This window comes from Hylobates moloch, unplaced genomic scaffold (genome assembly GCF_009828535.3).
Source record: "Hylobates moloch isolate HMO894 unplaced genomic scaffold, HMol_V3 SCAFFOLD_21, whole genome shotgun sequence".
Taxonomy (NCBI): Eukaryota; Metazoa; Chordata; class Mammalia; order Primates; family Hylobatidae; genus Hylobates; species Hylobates moloch.
The window spans coordinates 33242824-33265575 of NW_026652296.1; the positions used below are offsets into that span (position 1 = coordinate 33242824).

Consider the following 22752-nt stretch of genomic DNA (forward strand, 5'->3'; position numbering starts at 1 on the left):
AAGGAGTAGGCATTACCCCAACCCCAGAGAACAAAAATCCACCTGGCCTCTGGTATCCACTGGAAGTTTTATTTCTTTAGGGTTCTATCCCAACCAGTCGCTTAAAAACCAAGTAACACAGACCTGAGGGGTGAGGGCTGGGGACTGCACCTCCCTCCTACTCATGGTGGACAGCACTGGGGACGAGGGAGGGGCAGGAGAGGTGGCTGAAGCAAGGCAGCAGCAGCAGTAATGGGGCCACGACGACACAGAGCCAGCTCCATCCTCTCCCAGACCCTGGTTGGAGCCCCTGTGGCTTGGGGTGGGGAGTGGGGAACCCACCCCAGGCCCTTCCTCTCCCTTCCTCAGACAGCCTCCTTTCGGGCTCAACCCATTTCTTCCGGCAGGAGACTGAGGCACACGGAGAGGAGGAAGTGGGAGAGGAGGACGAGGGAGGGGCAGGGTGGCAGCACAAATGAAGGCAGAGGTGAGAGGCATGGGCAAGGCCACTCCACCCCCACGCCCACCCCAGAGAGGGGTGAGGAAGCCACACCATCACGCAGCATGTCGGGGGACAAGGCAGGGTTTAAGGCTGAGGGGCCCGGGGCAGGCGGGGCCTCGGGCCTCAGTCAAAGCCATGCCAGTCGCTGTGCTCTGAGTCGTATTCCAGCTCAGCGCCCACGCACTTGACACCATCCAGCAGCATGGGCGTGCCGTGGTGCCGGTCTGCAAGGCAGGGTGCAAGTCAGTGCCATGCTGGCCCCCGGCCCCACCCATGTGGCCCACTAAGGGGACCCACTCCCCTTCCCTCAGGGGTCAGCTGGAGGTAGGGACCCGCCAAGGAGGTTGAGAACCCCCGAGCCAGGCAAGGATCCCTTGTTCAGCCCTGGTTCCCTGAGGAGGACAGAAACCCTTGCAGTCGAGCTTGTGCATCCCTCCTCCAACCAGGAGCCTCATGCTCTCACCCATGACGCGGGCCTGCACCGTCACGCGCACACAGGTGCCAGTGCCACCTTCGCAGGCTAGCAGTATCTCCTCTTTGAGGACGCCCTCTTTGTGTGCCGAGTACTCGCACTTGACACTATAACCTGCCCGGGGACAGGGGCAATTGGTCAGCACCTCCCCCAGCCTCCTGATCCTGCCCCTGGCACTCACTGGCCCCTACCCACCACCATGGGGGGGCTACATGCTAAGCCCCCCCAAGAAAGGGGCAGGGATGGCCCTTCTGGAGCCCAGAGACCCATTCCCCCTAGCAGGGGTGCACAGGTCTCAAAAACCCATTCTTCAGTGAGCTGGACATGCCTCCAGCCTGTGGGCCACCCCAATGTAGCTCCACGAGTGAATGAAGTGGGGTCCAATTCAGGCTTCCAAAAGAAGGGCTGGCTGTTTTCTCCCAAAAGGAAGGCAGGGAGAGGCGGTGATAAGGAGTGAGGGGGGCAGGGCGGGGTAGGCTCTGAGCAGATGAGATGGCAAGAGGTAAAGGCCTGAGGGGTGTCAATCCATTGAAGGGCAAGCTCATGAGGAGGCTGGTGACGGGGACATGAAACTGAAGCTGGAGCTCCACGAAACTGACACCCTAGCCTCTGCCAGGCTGGGAGTGGGGCGTGGGGCAGGGCCTGAAGTGAGCCTGATAGGAACAGCAGCCTGAAACCCAAGGTCTGGGACTGGTGGGTGCTAGGAGTTATCCACACGGTGTGTGTAGCTCCAGCAGGTTTTTCTCGAGGCTTAGGGAGGCAGGAGGGAGGGCTGGAGGCTTCAAACCAGTTCCTCAGCAGCTCCCATCTTGGTTACTGCCCCACGGAGGTAACCATCACACCATGGGCAGGTACAGGCAAGTACGAGCTCATGGACTTCTGTTCAGGACAGGGAGCAAGGCCTGGAGTGTGGGACCTGCCATGCTGCCACACTGCAAGCTCACAAAGAGGTGCCATGTCCCCGACTTGCTGAGCTGCCCACCCACCCTAGTTGGGGGTAAGGGAGCACCCCATGTCCTCACTCCCACTCCCATCCAGGCCCTGCTGGAGGAGGGGACGCACCTTCAGGGACGGGCACCACGCTGAGCAGCTTGAGGTGCAGGCTGGGGACAGGTGCCTCGCGGACATCCTTGCTCAGCCTGTGCACTGGGGGCAGAGTGAAGGTAATCTCATACCTGTGCAGGATCTTCAGGAAGCCAACCTATAGCAGGAGAGGTGAGGGAGGGAGGCACCTTCACTTCCTGCTTCCCACAGGCCCACCCAGTTGTGCCACCTATGATCCCATGGGCCCCAGCACCTGCTTCCCCAGAGATCCCAGAAAGCCCAACTCCCTCCGTCACTCCAGCTGATCCACCCCCTAGCCCAGTGGCCCCAGCCCTTTCACAGACCCCTTGAGGGTCCCAGCCCTACAGCTTGGCCAGCAAGATCCTCAGCATCTGTCTCACAGGCCCCAAAGTCCTCAGTGGCTCATTTCATAGACGAGAAAATGGAAGCCACAAAATGACTGGCCAAAGGCTATGTAGTGTGGCCAGGGTCAAGTCCTCCCTAGACTTCTTGGCCATTCCTGCCATGCATGGCACCCAGCAAGGTACCACCCATTGCCTACAAGGAAAGGTTCAAAGTCCCACAGGTCATCCCCCTGTCCCCATCACTGCCAGTATCGCAGGGTCAGGGATGCTGGCCCTCCATTCGCTCATAGGATGACACCAGGCCACAGACAGTGCGGGATGAGGGATGGGATCAAATTAGAAACATGACAGTAGACCAGCTGTGTCAGCCCAGAGCTGGCCCACAGGCCTGGCACCAGCCATTGAACTGGGGCTGCTGGCTGCCCTGCTAGCACCGGACTGTGGATGCCTGCCCGCCCACTCAAAGGCTGACTGTGCCCAATGGCTCATACTCATGACCCAAGCAATTTCTGTTGTTCATTCACAGTGCTTGGTGACAACCACCCTCTGGGACAAATGCCATTCTTGGAAACTCCAGTAGTATGAAGGGTCACAAGCCAGGGTGGTTGCTGAGCAGGGTGGCTGGCGGGGGTGCCAGGCCAGCAGGCAAAGGGTGCATGCTGTACTCTCAGCTCGTATGGGCACACAGAGTCCTGCTCACAGTTACTGGGGCTGGGCAGCCCCATCCCTGGGGACCAACTGGGACTGGCTGCAGAGAGTTTTAGCTGTTCAATGGGACCAGGTTGATATTGCTACATGACAAACCTCAATCCATGTGCCCCCCTCACGCTGTGCTGGTAGACGGCACACCCCTCAAGAAGGCTTTCTGGCTGTACCTGCTAACTGTGACCCTGTGACCCAGGGGTACTACTTATAGAATTTTCCAGGGGAAATAGAGGTGTGCAAAAAAATACTCTTCACTGCCCTATTTATAACAATGAAAACAAAAACAGCCGTTAACACCCAGGAATAGGGAGCCAGCTAAGTCAATGATGACACATATCATGGACCAGTAGGCAGTTGTAAAATTTCGTGGAAAATTATTTACTGACACAGGTAGAAGACAGTTCACAACAGAAGCAAGCAAAAACCAGTGTGGACACGGTGATGCCAGCTTTTGTTTTTGGAAACAAAGTTTTTTAAAATAAGCTGGATTAGTCACCATAGTGTTTTCAGAAAAATAAATAAATAAATAAAATTTTTAAAAGCTGGAATAAGCCAGGCGTGATGGCTCACACCTGTAATTCCAGCACTTTGGGAGGCTGAAGCAGGCGGATCACGAGGTCAGGAGATCAAGACCATCCTGGCCGACAGAGTGAAACCCCATCTGTACTAAAAATATAAAAAATTAGCCGAGCATGGTGGTACACGCCTGTAATCCCAGCTACTCTGGAGGCTGAGGCAGGAGAATTGCTTGAACCCGGGAGCTGGAGGTTGCAGTGAGCTGAGATGGCGCCACTGTACTCCCGCCTGGTGACAGAGTGAGACTCCATCTCAAAAAGAAAAAAAAAAGCTGAAATAACACACATCAGAATATTAACCATGGTTATTTTGGGATCGTATGACTGTGGGTACTTTTAAATTTCTTCATATTTTCTCTGTCTTCCAAATTTTCTCATGTCTATTAAGACATGAGTGGATTTTGCAATGATGGGAGAGAGCTATTTTTAAGTGTTGGTTTGTTCCGTTTACTCTCTTGGGGAAGCTGTCAGCTGTAGGACAAAGAATGGGAACTTCAGAGTTGGACAGAAATGGATACAAACCTGAGCCCCCCAGGTTCTTTTTTGTTTGTTTGTTTGAGACAGAGTCTCTCTGTTGCCCAGGCTGGAGTGCGGTGGCACAATCTCAGCTCACTGCAACCTCAGCCTCCTGGGTTCAAGCAATTCTTCTGCCTCAGCCTCCCAAGTAGCTGGGACTACAGGCGTGCGCCACCACGCTCAGCTAACTTTTGTTATTTTCAGTAGAGATGGGTTTTCGACCCGTTGGCCAGGCTAAACCTGGGCCCCTTTTGAGCAGCACAGCAGACCCCCCACTCAGGGCCATCTCAACGGGCCAGACCTCCCCCAACCCAAGGGCACTCCTGTTCAACTCTGGACCCCTGATTTATTGACCAACCTGAAGGTCTCAGTCTCCATTTTCCCCAATCCAGCTCCACCAAGCAGAAAATGCAGTGATTAATACTACTTCAAAGAGCCTAACTCAGCCAGAGATTTGGCAAAGAAGGGTTAAAAAAAAAAGTTGCACCTTGTTATTGCCATAGTTAGCTTCACACCTGTATCACATACATACATTCTTCCATTCTCACACCAACTCTAGGGGATGTGATTGTCTCCACTTGAGAGAAGAGAAACTCAGGTGACCTTCCCAAGGTCACAGAGCCAGAATGGCCGGCCTAGACCTGAACTCAGGCCAGTGGCACCACAGCCGCGACACTGTCTTCCATTGCTATTGTCTGGGTGAAGCAGATGACAGTAATGGCTCTGCTCATCTTGATCTGGATAACATTCTAAATGCTGTCATCTCATTGAAATCTCACTGCCTCCCATCTGACAGATGGGGAAACCAAGGCACAGAGAAAGGCACAGACATGCCTATAAGCCCAGCTGAGAGGAACGGGGATAGGCACCCAGAAGTCAGGCAGAGCCGGGGAGGGGGAGAAGCTGCTGATGGGGGAGGTGTGCACGTACCTTGACCAGAAAGCTGCTGTCACTCTCCTGGGTGACCATGACCACCGAGTCATGCAGCTTCTCATCAAAGTGGACGTGGCTGTGGGATCCTTCTGCATCGTGGCCTGCCGCAAAGCGGATACTCCGGACTCTGGGCTTGTTGCCTAGGAAGAGTGGGAGAGGGCTCTGAGGGCTTTCCCTGTCCCCAAGAAACTCCTCCCCCTTGTCCCCTCGTCGCCCCCAAGACTGCCCTTGACATCATCCAGCTTCCACTGGCTGGGCTCTTTTCAGGGGTCTTTTCAGGCTAGGATCATGAGGCTTGGGGCCTCCCCCTCGGCCCCGACCTGCCCCTCCCACAAAAATCCATCCCCTGCGAGTGAGCATAGGGGGACTCAGGGACTGACTAATATGACCCTTGCTTGGAGGGGATGGGGCTGGTGCCAGAGCCAGGAAGGGACAGTCTTCCAGACTCCCACCAAGCCAGGGCAGCGTGGGGCTCAGCCCAGTCCTCTGGATACCCTGCCCAGTGCTCTCCTTCACAGTGCAAAGCTCCCCATCCCTGGGGCCTACCCCTAAGCTGTGTCACTGCATGAGGCCCCTGCCTGCCCATCCTCATGGGCAGGGACAGGAACAGGCTCTAGGGGATCTGCCTAGGGGTGGCAGAAACAAAGGGGATCAAAAAACACACTCAGCCCACCTAGGCGAGGCTGCAGCTGCCACTAAACCTCACTGGCCACTGGCAGCAAGAAGAGAGAATCCAAGGAGGCTTCCAGACCCACCCCAAGACCCCCTTCCTTCCTCTGCCTAGCCCACCATCAAGGCCCTCAGCTGTCTCTGAGCTGGGTCAGGTTCTCCAAGGCCAGAAAGGGCAGAGGAGTGAGACAGGCAGGGTAGCCGGGAGCCGAGCTGAAGGCCTGGACTGGATGAACGCTCAGGCTGCAGAAGCCGAGAGCATGGCCCTAGTCCTCCCTGACCCCTGGCCCCTAGGCCCTCCCACCAAGAGCCCTGCCCAGGGTCTTCTTAGTGGGAGGACCTGATCCAGCTTTGAGCCGGCCTCTTGGATACTCGGAGGCCCAGGAGGCCAGCCTGGCACATCCACAATCCCTGGTGAGCCCCACAGAACTAACCCTCAAATCTCACCAGATCACCCTGGCCTAAAACCCTCCCTTATCCCTTCTGGACTCTGAAAGAAACCAAAATTCCCTTCCACAGCCTGCTGTGGCCCTCCCACATCACCAGTCTCAGTGCTCACCATAAGCCCCTCGGCTCCCCCAACCCCCACAGTGGAACGGCAGGGACACAAGAGCACACACCTCCACAGACCAGCCTAAGGAGTCAGCAGGGCTCTGCAGGGGTCCCTGCTAGGGCTTGCATGAGCCCCAGGACCTGGCACAAACACTGACATATTCCCAATCACATTCGCACACCAGCACACACGTACTCACACATGCACACACACATAAAGGTGGTGCGGGCCCTACCTGCAGCAATGGCCCTCCTACCAGGGCCCACTGGAAGAGCTTGTGCAAGCCCCACCAGGCCAGGAAGGCACTTACCCTTGTTGGCTGCCGCCATGGACGCCCTCCCTGCCACGCAGCTCCTGCCGGACACCGCCACTCACACTCAGCAGCCTCCCATGCTCCAGGGACACCAGCGGGAGCCTGAAGGATAGGGAGTGGGGAGGGCAGGGGTCAGGGCCACCCATGGACCCATGGCTCGGGGACAGCAGAGGAGCTCCCTTTAGGAAGGACTCAAACCCCTACTGCTCTCGGCAGCCCAAGTGGTGCCTGTACTGTCTAGCACGGGGGCTTCCGCCCACCCTCTACCAACTGCCCACATTCACCAAGAGCCCTCACCCCTTCCTGATACCCCAATGACTCAGGGTCCTGCCAGCATGTGCTGAGCTGCAGCTTCTAGGTGCCAAAGCAACAGCATAGGACTCCTATCCCCAGCACCCCCGGAGGCTGGCAGGAGGGGCAGCCTGGAAAGGAGGACTTTATTGGTGTTTTCCAGGGACCAGTTCTGGTGCTGCTGACCCCAAAGGCTGGGCCTGGAGCTACATTATTCAGGTCACACAAGCAATGCAGCTGGGTGAGGTCAGAGGCAACAGTGTGCTCGATGGTGGGCAAGAACAGGGGACCACATAAAATAAACATGCCTTTAGAGCTTTCCCTCCTGGTGATCGGTCAGGGCCATGTGCAAAACAGATGCCTGTGGAGGGGGTGTGCCCCCACCTGAACCCGCCATTCAGACCCTGCCCTGAGTCTCAGGCCTGCCTCTGGCTCAGCTCCCCAGTGGCAGCCTCAGCACAGGGGCAGTGAGAGGCGCCCCAGGAAGCCTCCAATGGGCCGAGCTGGGACCATCTGAGCATCAAAAAGAATAATGAGTGCAACTGATGGAAACAGATGGAACACATAAAAGCAGTGCATTCACAGAGATTATTAGAAAAGAAGAGAGAAAGCAAAACAAACAAACCCAAGCCCTCAAAAGCCTTCATTTGTCACCACTGACGGTAGCAGTGCCCTCTTTACTCTGAAAGCTAGGGATTAAAGAGAAAGAATTCAGCCTGTCTCTTGGCCTTTCTTGTAACCAAATTGCCCTGGTGGTTGTCGGAAAGCTCTTCTTTCGGGAAGAATTCTTGCTAATAAATAACAAAGAAATGACCAAATGCTAAGTCATTCTGCAACCCCTAAAGGAACAAATGCTGGAGGCAGCAAGAGCCAGTGGATGTTAAACCAGAGGGGAAGGTTGACAGGAAGCAGATACTCACAGGTGCCCAAGTGTCACTGAGAGAGGACCTGGTGTGACTTTTGTTTTTTTTTTTTTTTTTTGAGACGGAGTTTCGCTCTTGTCACCCAGGCTGGGATGCAATGGCACGATCTTGGCTCACTGCAACATCTGCCTCCTGGGTTCGAGCGACTCTCCCACCTCAGCATCCCGAGTAGCTGGGACTACAGGCACCCACCACCACGCCTAGCTAATTTTTGTATTTTTAGTAGAGACGGGGTTTCACCATGTTGGCCAGGCTGGTCTCGAACTCCCGACCTCAAGTGATCCGCCCACTTCGGCCTCCCAAAGTGTTGGGATTACAGGTGTGAGCCACCATGCCTGGCCGAGGACCTGGTGTTTAAGAGGAATAGCACAAGTTTACAATGGAGATATGTGACTTCTCCCAGTCACACAATGGTCTATCTCTCTACTCTCTGCAGGACAGCCTGTCACACTGATGCCTCCTGAAGTAAGGCAGCCCAAAGTCACAGCATCACTGACAAGAGATTCCTGCCAAAAAGGTTTAACCTGGATCTAAACCAGCCTCTAGCTTCAACTTCTCATTTGCTGAAAACACAGAGGAGGGTGGAACAAATTTAACAACTACATGAGAAAGCAATGAGGCAAGCCGAGAAGGCAGGACATTCTACAGGATGACTGACCTGTTTTTTGCTTTTGTTTTTGTTTTCAAATGTCAAGAAGAAAAAGAAAGCAGGCTAGGCACAGTGGCTCACGCCTGTAATCCCAGCACTTACGCGGATCACAAGGTAAGGAGTTCAAGACCAGCCTGGCCAACATAGTGAAACCCCGTCTCTACCAAAAGTACAAAGATTAGCCGGGTGTGGTGGCGGGCACCTGTAGTCCCAGCTACCTGGGAGGCTGAGGCAGGAGAATCACTTGAATCCGGGAGGCGGAGGTTGCAGTGAGCCGAGATCATGCCACGGCACTTCAGCCTGGGCGACACAGTGAGACTCTGTCACAAGAAAAAAAAAAAACAAGAAAAATAAAACGAGGGAGATTGTTCTAGATAGGAAAGCAGCAAACTACAGCTGATTACACAGCTGATGGTAGTAGGGTTGCTGCCTGTTTTTTTGGGTTTTTTTTGAGACAGGGTCTCACTCTGTCCAGCCCAGGCTAGAGTCCAGTTCACTGCCACCTTAATCTCCCAGGCTCAAGCAATCCTCCCACCCCAGCCTCCCAAGTAGCTGAGACCACAGCCACGCACCACCATGCCCGGCTAATTTTTGTAGAGACAGAGTTGCCCAGGCTGGTCTCAAACTCTGTAGCTTAAGCGATCCGCCCACCTCAGCCTCCCAAAGTGCTGGGATTACAGGCGTGAGCCGCCGGAACTGGCAAATAAAGTTTTTTGCAAATAAAGTTTTACTAATAGAATACTACACTTCATTCACTTATATGTTGTCTGTTTTTGCACTAAAACAAAGTTACTTCCAAGTAGTTATGATAGAGACCATATGGCCTGCAAAGTCTAAACCATTTATTATCTGGCCCTTCAGAGCAAAAGTTTGCCAACCCCTGTTCTAGATCAACACACACTTAACAGACCAAAAAAGGATAATCTTCAGGACAACTGACCTGTTTTTTTCACCACATCAGCTGCAAGAAGAAAATTAAAGGAGAGGGTGTTTCAAACTACCTATCAAAGAAGACATTTTGGGGGGGCTGGGTGCTGCGGCTCACACCTGTAATCCCAGCACTTTGGGAAGCCAAGGCGGGTTGGATCACCTGAGGTCAGGAGTTTGGGACCAGCCTGGCCAACATGGCGAAACCCCATCTCTACTAAAAATACAAAAATTAGCTAGGCGTGGTGGTGTGCACCTGTAATCCCAGCTACTCAGGAGGCTGAGGCAGGAGAATCGCTTGAACCTGGGAGGCGGAGGTTGCAGTGAGCCAAGATCCCGCCACTGCACTCCAACCTGGGTGACAGAGCGAGACTCTGTCTCAAAAAAAAAAAAAAAAAAAAAAAAAAGACATTTGGGGGATCTGGAAAATGTAAATAGCCTGGATATGAGGTGACACTAAGAAATGAGTTGATCATGGAATTGTATTATGTAAAGAAGTATGTCCTTATTTTGTCAGGGAAACTCACTGAACAACTTAGAGATGAGTGACACTGGCTCGTCAGTCCAGGGAAAGAAGAAGAACTACAGGGTGGCCTCATAGTCTAGGGCTGGGCCTGTGGAGGGCATGACCTCTAGGTCCCTCTGGTGCCAAGCTTCCCTGGGAGCAGATGTGGCCTCACCTTGCTCCCCACTTCTCAATGTGGGCAAAGTCCACCCAGGCCCAAGCCTTGCCTCATGGGCAGGGTGTTCACAGTTTGGGTACCATCAGGAGCCCCCTTTGGCCAATGGACCAGGCCAGCAACCCCCTCTTGGAGGTGAGCTTCCAAGCCCCAGCCCAGGGTGCAGGAAGTGGAGCTACACCCATTCACCTCTGGCCAGGGCCACTGTGGGGTCCGTTGCCTCAGACCTGGAAAGCTCAGCTTGTCCCCAGGGAACTTGGTCTTGGAGAGCAGCCTGCCGTAACCACCACCCGACTACAGCTGCCCCCAAAGCTGTGAACTCAGAGTATATGACAAATGGCCAAGTGAAGAGTGTGAGGCCCTCCTCCTATCCTGCAGAGGCTGCTCCAGCCACACCTCTGCAGCCAGGAGGCAGTGACAGCCCAGTGTCCACAAGGTCCCCCCATCTCCCAGGATGCTTCCTGAAGGCTCAGGTTAAACTGCACCAGTGGCTGGTGAGCAAAGGCTGCAGGCCCTTTTCACAAAACACTCTGACCCGGTCCATGCAGGGCACCCTCCCTGTCTTCCTCCCAACCTACTGCCTGACCGCGCCCCCGCCCCGCCTTTGCCCAGGTCATCCCTTCAGCCAGGAACAATCCCGTCCCTCCCAGCCACACCTTCGACAGGGTCTCAGCCCCAACATTTCTTTTTTAAGGACGCACACCCTGCAAATCCCAGGACAGGACTACAGCTCTTTATGGAATCCCCTTTCTCATGTCTGGGATAATTTGATATCCCTCTTCCTCACCTTATAAGGGTAGTGACTGTGTTTTTGTCAAACCCTGTGTCCCCGGCACTCAGTGCAGCACCAGACAGGGAGGAGCTGTGTTTGGTTTATGTTTGTTGAATGAATGACCACATCACATTTCTTTGGAGGGCCTGGCCAAGGCCCATACTTCAGCGCTAAATGATATGGTCAGGGCCAATGACTGCACTGGGGGCTCTCAGGAAGCAGAACTCCCCACCCCACTCTCTTACCCCACCTCTGCCCTGGGGGGCACTTCCCTCTCCCTGGCCCCCACCAAGTGGCCTCCAACTGACATTCCTCAGGCCTTGCTGCAATCAGCTGTTTACCTGTCCATGCCTGCTTTGAGAGGGACATGCCCCATGTCTACTGAGGGTAGGACCCACATCCATGCAGTGCCAGTACTCAGTAAAGGCCAAACACTCAGGGCCTGTAACCCTCCGGACAGCGAGAACATACAGGCAGGAAGCAAGTGACTTCAGGAACCCAAAGGAAACTGAGAAAACCAAACCTCCTTTCTCAATGGATAACCTGCTGGTCGCTGTCCCCCGAGAGCTAGACTCTTGTCCACATACAATTCCTCACCAGAAACAGGCACAGAGGACACTGGGCCTCCCCTGCTGCAGCTGTGTCCACAGAGAACAGCTAGGCCACCACACAACCCCAAGCCTGGCCCTGCCTCCAGCCTCCTCCTGTGCCAACCAAGGCCTCACCGTGGCTCAATCCACATGGCCCCCAGAGGCAGCAGTCCTGGTTCAAATTCAGGATCTGCCCTTGCTAGCTGCATGGGTGAGTTCTTTCACTTCTCTGTCCCTGTTTCCTAATGTGTAACACAGGAATAAGCAGCAGTGGCCTCTTCCTCCCAGGGTTTGCTGCAACTGTGCCTGAAGCTCTGTGACAATGCACCCCCCACCTCTGCAAAAGCAAACCCCCAAAGGCCTGGTTTCTAAAGCAACAGCAATTTCAGCAGCACCGTCAGAGAGGCACTTCAAGCCAATCCTGGAGGAGACAGGAGTGACCCTTAGAGTGGGCCCCAGGGACATCAGCCTTCTTGGAAAACAGCTCAAGGGGTGAGGGGGCCTCCCTCCTCCTGCCTCCCCCTTCTCCCACTCCCAAAGCAGCCAGGTCCCTAGGGAGGGTCAGAGAACAGATGCTGGGAGTTTCCAGTCCCCCTAACCAGAGGGGGTGACAAGGAAGATGTGCAGAATGAACATCCTGGGAAACTGGGAAATGACCAGGGAGGAACATGGTGCCTTCCCCCACAGCAAAAAAAAATTATACCCTCCCCCATGAGATGGAGTGTCAGCAAGCTTCCAGGCCCCAGCCCAGGGTGCAGGAAGAGGAGCTACACCTATTCACCTCTGGTCAGCATGCTCCCAACGTCTGAGACCTCATTTCTCATTCCTTCTTCAATCCCCATTCTCACAGTGGTTCGAGGTCTTTCTCTCTGAGCCAGGACTCCACAACCTTCCACCCTCCCTACCTCTTCCTCTCCTACCCCAGCTTGGGGCTCAGTCCTGGCTTAAGCACTTAGTCCAGCAGAAGCACTGTGTAGCCTCCCATTAAAGCTAACGCCTGTGAAAAGAACACCCATTGAGGCCTTGAGATGGGGCCACACTGACCTGCTGACTCTCAGGACTGGACACAGCAGGGGCCACACATACTCAGAACAAGGCCTGGAAAGTCAAGGGTCAGTAGTTGTGGCAGCTTCACATCAACTCAGCCTTAATGTGACTTAATTTCCTTCTCCCTCCAGCGGGCCAAAGGTGCAAAGATAAGTATGGCTGTTCTCTCTCCCTCTAACAGTGAGGTGCTGGGGGTGGGGGTGGGGGAATATGGAGAAGGGACCCTCACCACCCACACCTTCCTGCCTCCCCAACAAGTGCTGCCCTCCTCTGCCCAGCATTCTCCCCACTTTGCCCTCAGCTAGTGGGTGCTTAGCCTCCAGATCGCATGCCCCACCTAAGCCCTGCCCTGGGCCTGTGATCCAGAGGTCCTAAGAAGCAGAGGCCAGGCTGGATGCAGGGGGTCAGCCAAGGTGAGGGTGGGAGCACACAGGATTATCTCCCAGGGACAGGGCTGCTGCCTCGTAGCTCAGGATGGATAGAATGTGGGGGGATACCCAGCTACATTTTCCCTCCATAGAAGACCAGAATGGGAGGGGGATAGGGGTGCTGCCCCGACTTTCTTCAACTCCCCGAGGCAGAAAAATACCCTACCTCCACTTTCCAGTGCCAAGATTCAAGAAGAAAGGCAAGCGGAGACTTCCCTTTCTCAGTCCCTGCTTACTAATGGAAACACCGGTCCAGAACCTAAATCCAGTCCCTCCTCCTTCGTACCACCGGGAGGGAGGTGCAGCCCAAGCCCCCGAGGCCCCAGGGGTCCAGGTGTAAGACCCTTTATCCTCTCCGGCAGCCATCCCTGTGGGTGTGGCACCCCCGCCACACCCCATTCTTGTCATCTCAGGGGGAGGGGGGAAATGTAATCGGACAACCCCCCCATCCAATCCATCCTGAGCTGCGAGGCGGCGGCTCTGTCCCTCGGAGATAATCCTGTGCGCTCCCCACCTTCACTCACCTCGGCTGACGCAGGAGTCTCCGGAGCCCGCACTCCCAGACATCAATGCCCTCCTTCCTGAGGGTGCTGAGGCTTGGAGGCTCAGAGATGCTACTCGTCCAAGGTCATGCAGCGAGGCAGCGGCAATGAACAGGGTCGTGGGGAGGAGGGGGCGCTGACCCCCATACGCCCCCGCCCTCACCACCGCACTCGTGCCCCCGGACAATCGCTTCGCGGAAAACACCCCAGCTGCACCAGCTAACGGTCACTGCGCCCCGGGAACCTGACATCACTCTAGTTCAGGTGCTGGGGAGTCCTCCAGGCCCGGCCCCGACAGCGGAGCCCCCCACCCCAGCCCTGCCATCACGGCCGCTGGGGTCCCAGGCACTGACTGCTCGGGACAGGGCCGGGACTGGGAGGGGACCTCGGCGAACGGGAAGGAACCGGGAGGCAGGGAGCAGAGGGGTGGCCTCACCTTGCGGGGTGCACCCCGGGGCCGGGGAGGGCACGGACGACCGCTGCGGCGGCAGCGGCTGCAGGAGCTCAACGCCGAGCACGAGGAAGGGAGCCCCGCGCCGCGGCCGCCCTCCCGTTGGCACGCCCCCGCCTCCGCCCATTGGTTGATCTGGGGGGGGTGGGGCGAGGGACGCTCCGGACCAATGAGCGGGCTCCAAAGAACAGCCAACTGGCGAAGGCCGCCTACGTCACGTGCCAGGGTCGCTGAGGCAGCGCCCTGCGAGTCCGCGCCTGCGGGGCTAGCTCTCGCGAGGAAGGCGGGCAAGCGGCCCAACTAGGCCAGGGGCCAGAACTGGGCACTGGAAGAGGGAGAAGGAGGGCCTCCGATAGGCCCCGCCCCCGCTACGTCTTCCGCCTAGGGGATAGCGCCTCTAGCCTTGACCCTTGCTTAGGACGCACCTCCCTTGGGCCCTTCGCTCTCGGGAGGGCTGTCGGGCGCGTCTCGGGGCTGGGTGGAGCTCCTCAAGGTGGCCTTTCTCCCTGAGCTTCCACGCCGGCTTCGGCCATCGATACGGGCCATGTTGGTCTCGTTCAGGAGCTGAGGAACCCTCCATCACTCCTGTTTCGACCCCAGGGTTTGGACCTCTTCCCCTTCCACCCCATCCCCTGTCTCGGAAGAAGCGCCCCCGTGCGGGCCCGAGACGCGTCCCGGGTGCCCGGCCCGGCCTGGAGAAGCATCAGAACAAAGAAGGCACGCGGGCTGGGGGCTGGGAGAGCCTGTGACGCGCCCCCGGGGACCACAGCCTCTGCTCCCGGTCTCCATGGAGGCGGTCGCCATGGCAGCGAGATGCGCCTCGCTCCGCACCGTGGGGTGGGATGTGGGCGCCTGCAATGAGCCGGGGAGCGAGAGGCGTGGCCCTCCGGTCTGCGGGGGTTCTTGCCGGTGCTCTCCGCCCGCCAGTTAGCGAACACTCCACCTATACTTCGCCCGTGGTGACGGATTCCCCAAAGTGCCCTCAGTAAGCCGCCGGAGCACGCAGCGCCTTGCTTCCAACGAAACTAGAGAGACCGCCTGGGCGGCGGAAGGCCAGCCTCCCTTCGGCAGGGCCGGGGTCGCTGCCTTAAAGGAGCCCTCAAGTCTGCCACCCTGTGGCCCATAACCTGTCTGCTGATCTCCAGTCTGCACACTGTTGGCAAATTAATCTTTCTGAGCTCTTGTTTTCATCGCGTCCCTCTCCTGCTCCAAAGCCCTCTGGGATTGTCTCCAGCAGCGCTTCACAAACTTTAGCAGCATTTTGGGTGATTCATGTGCCCTCGCGTTTGAGAGACAGCGCTTACATTGAGAGCTTTTCACATTCTGATCTCAGCCCATCCACTCCTGCCCACTCTACCCACTCCCACCCCACTACCTTTAGACCTTGTCTTGAAAGTCTAAAGTTGGCAGACGGTGGGCCTCAAGTGGCCCGTAGGTGTATTTTGTTTAGCTCACATGGGGCTTTTTTAAAAAAGTCCTTCCCCCTCCCGCCTCCTCCGCCTCTTTCTGGAATCAGGAATCTGGTTTCGTGGCTTCTTTTGAAATATCAGAAGATCTAACAACATGGGCTCACATTCCAGCCTGGCATTACAAGCCCCTTTAAGAGCACATCAATTTACCATAGTCCCCACCAATCCCTATTTCTCACGGTTAATTACCTTCTGGGTCTGTGCAGACATTTGTGATCCCCTCCCCCTCATTATCCCACCTTCCAACCTGGAAGGCCCTCCCCCCTCTCTTCCCATAGCCAAAATTCAAGCCCTCTTCAACCAAGATAAGTTTTGCCTATTTATTTATTTATTTATTTATTTATTTTTGAGACAGAGTCTCACTCTGTCGCCCAGGCTTGAGTTCAATGGTGCCATCTCAGCTGACTACAGCCTCCACCCCCTCCCCCGCCCGGTTCAAGCCATTCTCCTGCCTCAGCCTCCCAAGTAGCTGGGATTATAGGTGCGCGCCACCACACCCAGGGCTAATTTTTGTATTTTTAGTGGAGACAGGGTTTCACCATGTTGGTCAGGTTGGTCTCAAACTCCTAGCCTCAAGTGATCCACCTGCCTCAGCCTCCCAAATTGCTGGGATTACAGGCATGAGCCACCGTGCCTGGCCCAAGCCTGCCTTTTTCAAAAGTCTTTCTAGCCAACTTCTCAAAACCATCTTTGGTGTGGGCTCTCTCAAACACAAACTAGCTGCTAACTGCACAGCCCGGGGTTATTTCCGAATTGTCAACTCCTTTCAGCAAACATTTACTGAATGTATCTGATGAGTAAGTTATTGTGCTAGGCTCTGTGGAGTGGAAGGCGCTCACAGTTTAGTGTAGGAGGGACACCACACACAAAGAACTGTGGTCTCCTGTCCTTGCCAAATGTTCCTCACACTCCCAGGCATCGGGCAGTCTGGCCCACTGGGAGGAGCTGAAATACAGAGCTGCCCATGCCTAGGGATGCTACATGCTCTCAGGGAAGGCCAAAGATGGTTCTGGAAAGCCTCCAGGAGAAAATTAGACTCTTCGTGTCAGGAGGAAGTCAGGGCAGGAGTTACATGGCTGCTCCATCACTGCCCAATGTGTCTGTGTTACCACATGAGTGGTGCCCAGGCTCTGGGGCCCTTACCAAAGTTAGATGGCCCTGCAAGGGAAACTACAGGCCCATACCCGGCTCCCTGGAGATGGAGGCAGGACAAGAAGAATTAGGAACAACTCCAGGTTAGGAGAACAGATGGAGCACGTATAAAACATCCACTCACGGCCGGGCGCGGTGGTTCATGCCTGTAATCCCAGCACTTTGGGAGGCCGAGATGGATGGATCACGAGGTCAGGAGATCGAGACCATCCTGGCTAACACGGTGAAACCCCGTCTCTACTAAAAATACAAAAAATTAGCCGGGTGTGGTGGCGGGCGCCTGTAGTCCCAGCTACTTGGGAGGCTGAGGCAGGAGAATGGCGTGAACCTGGGAGGCAGAGCTTGCAGTGAGTCGAGATTGCGCCACTGCACTCCAGCCTGGGCGACTGAGCCAGACTGCATCTCCAAAAAAAAAAAAAAAAAAAAAATCCACTCACCATGAGAACCTGGTGAGTTTTAAAAAAAAGACAACACTTGCTACAGCTCCAAACACATGGTATTCTGTACCCTCTTAGTTTTTTTATTTTTATTTTTCAGAGACAGGGTCTCACTATATTGCCCAGACTGGTCTCAAACTCTTGGCCTCAAGCAATCCCCCGACCTCGGGTTCCTAATGTGCTGGGACCAGACCAGAGGCACGAGCCACTGTGCCTAGCCCTCTATTCTTTTTAATTAAAAATTAAACAACTATAACCTCATTGGAAAACTGTTTGGCAGTACCTAATAAAAATGATAAATGAAATGAGTAATTCCACTTTTTTTTTTTTTTTTTTTTGAGACAGAATCTCACTCTGTCACCCAGGCTGGAGTGCAGTGGTGCAATCTCGGCTCTCTACAACCTCTGCCTCCTGGGCTCAAGCACTCCTCCCACCTCAGCCTCCTCAGTAGCCAGGACTACAGGCTCATGCCACCACACCCAGCTAATTTTTGTATTTTTTTTTTGAGATTACAGACATGCGCCACCACGCCGGCTAATTTTGTATTTTTAGTAGAGACAGGTTTCTCCATGTTGGTCATGCTAGTCTCAAACTCCCAACCTCAGGTAAACTGCCTGCCTCAGCCTCCCAATGTGCTGGGATTACAGGTATGAGCCACCGTGCCTGGCCAATGTTTTTGTATTTTTAATAGAGACGGGGTTTCACCATGTTGGCCAGGCTGGTCTCGAACTCCTGACCTCAGGTGATCGACCCACCTGGGACTCCCAAAGTGCTGGGATTACAAGCTTGAGCCACCATGCCCAGCCATGGCATGTGTTTAATTTTAAAAGAAACTGGCAACTTGTTTTCCAAAATGATTGTACTTACTTACACTCCCATTAGGAGAGTATAAGAGTTCCTGTTGCTTCACATCCTCATCAACATAAAAATTAGCAATTTTGTAAAAAACACTACACCATGCAAACCAAACAAAGCAGGGCAACGGACTACCAGTCTTCAGCCTCTCCTCTGAGCCATGCCCTTGTAGAGGACAATTTCACAACAGCTATCAAGATTACAAATGCACACACAGAAAAAGAGAAAAAAACCAGCCTGGCCAACATGGTGAAACCCCATCTCTACTAAAAATACAAAAAATTAGCCAGGCGTGGTGGCAGGTGCCTGTAATCCCAGCTACCCAGGAGGCTGAGGCAGGAGAATCGCTTGAACCCAGGAGGCGGAGGTTGCAGTGAGCCGAGATAGCGCCATAATACGCCAGCCTGGGCCACAGTGCAAGACTCTGACTCAAAAAAAAAAAAAGAGAGAGAGGAAAAAAACACAACAAAGATTATAGATGCATATATTCTTTGATCTAGGAACCCCAGTTCTGGAATTTATCATTTAGATATACTTCCACATGATACTAAATCATGAGTATATGAGGTTATTTATTGTTGCATTCTTGTAATAGCAAAAGATTGGAAATAACTCAAATGTCCATAAATAGAAGACTTCTTAAATAAATTTGGTACAGACAATATAATCTTATATGGCTTTAAAAAGAAAAAGAAAAAAAAAAAAAACAGAGGAAGTTTTCAATGTCCTCCCAAGTAGCCAGGATTACAGGCATGAGCCACCATGCCGGGATAATTTTCGTATTTTTAGTAGAGATGAGGTTTTGCCATGTTATCCAGGCTGGTCTCAAACTCCTGGCCTCAAACGATCCACCCGCCTCAGCCTCCCAAAATGCTAGGATTACAGGCATGAGCTACCATGCCCAGCCTGCTAAGGAAAGATTTTGTATTAGCTAGGATTCTCCAGAGAAACAGAACTAGGAAAGAGGGCAGATAGGAAAGACTGACATATTATAAGGAATTGGCTCACACAATTATGGAGTCTGACCAGTCCCAAGAGCTGCAAGGTGAGTTGGCAAGTTGGAGACCCAAGAGAGCCAATGGTTTAGTTCCAGTCTGAGTCCCAATGCCTGAGAACCAGGAAAGTCAATGATGTAGCTCCAGTCCAAAGGCCAGCAGGTTTGAGACCAAGGAAGAATCAGTGTTTTAGTTTGAGCCCAAAGGCAAGAAAAAAGCTGATGTTCAAAGGCCACCAGGCAATAAAAATTCTCTCTAATTTGGGGAGGGCCAGCCTTTTTCTTCTATTTAGGTCTCAGCTGACTGGATGTGGCCCACTCACATTAGGGAGGGAAATCTGTTTCACTCATCTGCTGATTTCTTTCTTTTTTCCTTTTGTTTTTTGAAATGGGTTCTCACTCTGTTGCCCAGGCTGGAGTGCAGTGGCATGATCTTGGTTCCCTGCAACCTCCACCTCCCGGGTTCAAGCGATTCTCCTGCCTCAGCGTCCCGAGTAGCTGGGGTTACAGGCAATCACCACCACGCCCGGCTAATTTTTGTATTTTTAGTAGAGACGGGGTTCCGCCACGTTGGCCAGGCTGGTCTTGAATGCCTGACCTCAGGTGATCGGTCCGCCTTGGCCTCCCAAAGTGCTGGGATTACAGGCGTGAGCCACCATGCCCGGCCTCATCTGCTGATTTAAATGTTAACCTTAGCCGGGTGTAGTGGTTTATACCTGTTTTCTCAGCACTTTGGGAGGCCGAGGCGGGCAGCTCACTTGAGCTCAGGTGTTTGGGTCAACATGGTGAAACCCTGCCTCTACTAAATATATAAAAATTAGCTGGGGATGGTGGCATGTGCCTGTAGTCCCAGCTACTCAGGAGGCCGAGGCACGAGAATCACTTGAACCCAGGAGGTGGATGGTGCAGTTAACTGAAATTGTGCCACTACACTCCAGCCTGGGTGACAGAGCAAGACTCTGTCTCAAAAATAAGAGTAAGACAAATGTGCATGTTTGTTTATAGTCACATAAAGTCATTCCGGAAGGATACATAAAAACTAAAGATAGAGGTTCCCTATTAGAGATGTGCTGGGAACAAGAAGACTTTTCACTTTTTATGTGTTTTTTTTAAAATCATATATATGTTTTATCTATTCAAAACATTAAGTAACAAAGTTTAAATACCCTTTCATGCCTTCCTCTCCTGTAGGGTTGTGAACACTGGAGGGAACAAATCATGTTTTATACTCACTTTTGTATTCCTGGTATTTAGTACATAGTAAGTACTCAATTAAATAGAGGAAAGAACGAATGAATGAACCAGAAGATAGCAGATTTAGTGTCGGTTAGAGAGAGGAGAGGGGCCAGGCACAGTGGCTCACACATGTAATCCCAGCACTTTGGAAGGCCGAGGCAGGAGGCTCACTTGAACCTAGGAGTTGGAGACCAGCCTGGGTAACAAAGCGAGATCCTGTCTCTACAAAAAAAAAAAAAAAAAAAGGCCAGGCGCAGTGGCTCACACCTGTAATCCCAGCACTTTGGGAGGCCAAGGTGGGTGGATCACCTGAGGTTAGCAGTTTGAGACTACTAGGCCAATGTGGTGAAACACTATCTCTACTGAAGATACAAAAATCAGTTGGGCGTAGTGGCAGGTGCCTGTAATTCCAGCTACTCAGGAGGTTGAGGCAGGAGAATCGCTTGAATCTGGGAGGCAGAGGTTGCAGTGAGCCGAGATCACACCACTGCACTCCAGCCTGGATGACAGATTGAGACTCCATCTCATAAAAAAAAAAAAAATTAGCTGGACATGGTGGTATGCACCTGTCCTCCCACCTATTCCAGAGGCTGAGGTGGGAAGATTGCTTGAACTTGGGAGGCTGGGGTTGCAGTGAGCCAAGATTGTGCCACTGCACTCCAGCCTGGGCGACAGAGTAAAACCCTGTCTCTAAAAAAGAAGGGAGTTATGGCTGGGTGCGTTGGCTCACGGCTGTAATCCCAGCACTTTGGGAGGCCAAGGCTGGTGGATCACCTGAGGTCAGGAGTTTGAGACCAGCCTGACCAATATGGTGGAACCCTGTCTCTACTAAAAATTCAAAAATTAGCCAGGTGTGGTGGCGTGTGCCTGTAATCCCAGCTACTTGGGAGGCTGAGACAGGAGAATCACTTGAACCAGGGAGGTGGAGAGCGCAGTGAGCCGAGATCATACCACTCACTCCAGCCTGGGTGACAGAGCAATACTCTGTCTCAAAAAAAAAAAAATAAAGAAAAAAATTTTTTTAATTAAATTAAAAATAAGGGAGTTATAATCTTATGTAATCACAAAAGTTGACATCCTATCACATTTGCTATATTCTACTTATCAGAAGCAAGTCACTAAGTCCAGCCTACATTCAAGGAAAGGGGTACACATGGCGGTGATGTCCAGGAGGCAGGTATTACTGGGAGCCACGTTAGGAGCTGTCTACTACAAGGAGGAAAAAGCAATGAAAGGATGAAATCTAGGATGGTGGTTATCTCTGAGTGGAAGCAAGGGGGAGAGAGGCAAGAAGCACATGGCAGGTGAAAGTTATTTGTAATAATTCCATTCTTGGGGCAGGTGGTGGGTTTATAGGTGTTCATAAGTGAGTTGATTATGGACAAATGGGGAGAGAGTGTCATGAACCAAGGATTATATTTAGTCCAATTCAGTAATATTTAAAATATTCAATAATAAATGAAATAAAATTGCCAACTACTCCTGACCTTGTTCTGAGCCCCATCCATGCACTCTACCTGATCTTAGGTTAACACTGGCTCCACCTGACCCTCCACTTGCCCCAAACTAACGATTAGCCCTTCACACACACTGACCCTTGCTATAGCACCACGATCTCTCCACAGTCTGCAATAGGCCCCCGGAGTTCTATTCTCTGAAACTTTTACCCATGTAACCTCACCTGTAGGCTGCTGTATGTAAAGATAGTAGGAATGGCTGATGGAGTGGCCCAAGGACCAGGAGACAGGGCAGGCTAATAGTTCTGCCTTAGCAGTAGCACTGTGGGCCCAGAATACAGGTTTGATGGCTAGTGTCACGACCTCACCTATTGGCCTCCTGCATGGCAGAGGCTGGGCCAGGTCCTGATGGTTCTTCCTCTTTGAGGCATCTGCTCCTGGTATCCAGATATAGCTGTCTGTCTCTGAGAAGGTGCACCTCTGCCACAGCACCAGGCCTGTAACTTCCTTGTTGGTAGCAGACTCTATCAACTCTCTCCCTTCCTGGCTTTGATGAAGTAAGCTACCATACGGGAAATGGCCATGTGTCAAGGAAATGAGAGTGGCCATTGGCCAACAACAAGTAAAACACTGAAGCTTTCAGTCTGACAGCCCACTAGGAAGTGAATTCAGTCAGCAACCAAGTAAGCCTGGAAGCCTGGAAGCCTGGATCCTTCCCCAGTTGTGCCTTCAGATGAGACAGCAGTTCTGTTGGCCCTTTGCTTGCAGCCTTGTAGGAAACATTGAAGTGGAGGACCCAGCCAAGCCTGGCCTGGACTCTTGACCCACAGAAAATGTGAGATATAATAATAAGTATGTGTTGTTCTAAGCTGCTAAATTGGTGGTAATTTGCTACACAGTAAGAGATAATGTATACAGGTTCTTTTCATTCCTTTTGCTATTACAAAGAGTGTTTCTATGGGCCAGGCATGGTGGCTCATGCCTGTAATCCCAGCACTTTTGGAGGCCAAGGCAGGTGGATCACTTGAGGTCAGGAGTTCGAGGCCAGCCTAGCCAACATGGTGAAACCTGTCTCTACCAAAAATATAAAAAATTAGCCAGATGTGGTGGCATGCATCTGTAATCCCAGTTACTTGAGAGGCTGAGGCAGGAGAATCACTTGAACTCAGGAGGTGGAGGTTGCAGTGAGCCGAGATCGTGCAATTGCACTCCAGCCTGGACGACAG

General features: G+C 53.1%; 1 protein-coding gene across 2 annotated transcripts; it reads right to left on the minus strand.

The window, feature by feature from the left end:
• Positions 1-45: 45 nt before the first annotated feature.
• ADISSP (adipose secreted signaling protein) lies at positions 46-14044 on the minus strand. 2 transcript variants are annotated; one of them, XM_032143163.2, is made up of 6 exons: positions 13912-14044; positions 6624-6728; positions 5089-5231; positions 2016-2154; positions 945-1067; positions 46-705 (listed from the first exon to the last, which is right to left on the minus strand). In XM_032143163.2, exons 2-6 carry the CDS (start codon positions 6640-6642, stop codon positions 605-607), a joined length of 525 nt encoding a protein of 174 aa, XP_031999054.1. In that variant the 5' UTR covers positions 6643-6728; positions 13912-14044; the 3' UTR covers positions 46-604. The 2 variants fall into 2 exon arrangements, with proteins under 2 accessions (XP_031999054.1, XP_031999055.1); XM_032143164.2 differs by having other exon boundaries at positions 13458-14021.
• Positions 14045-22752: the final 8708 nt, after the last annotated feature.

Excerpts from the sequence above, each read along its gene's own strand:
- ADISSP (XM_032143163.2), bottom strand. Across the intron at positions 2,155-5,088 it reads ACAGCAGCTTTCTGGTCAAG|GTTGGCTTCCTGAAGATCCT; the intron begins GTACGTGCACAC and ends CTCCTGCTATAG. Across the intron at positions 1,068-2,015 it reads CGTGGTGCCCGTCCCTGAAG|GTTATAGTGTCAAGTGCGAG; the intron begins GTGCGTCCCCTC and ends GTCCCCGGGCAG.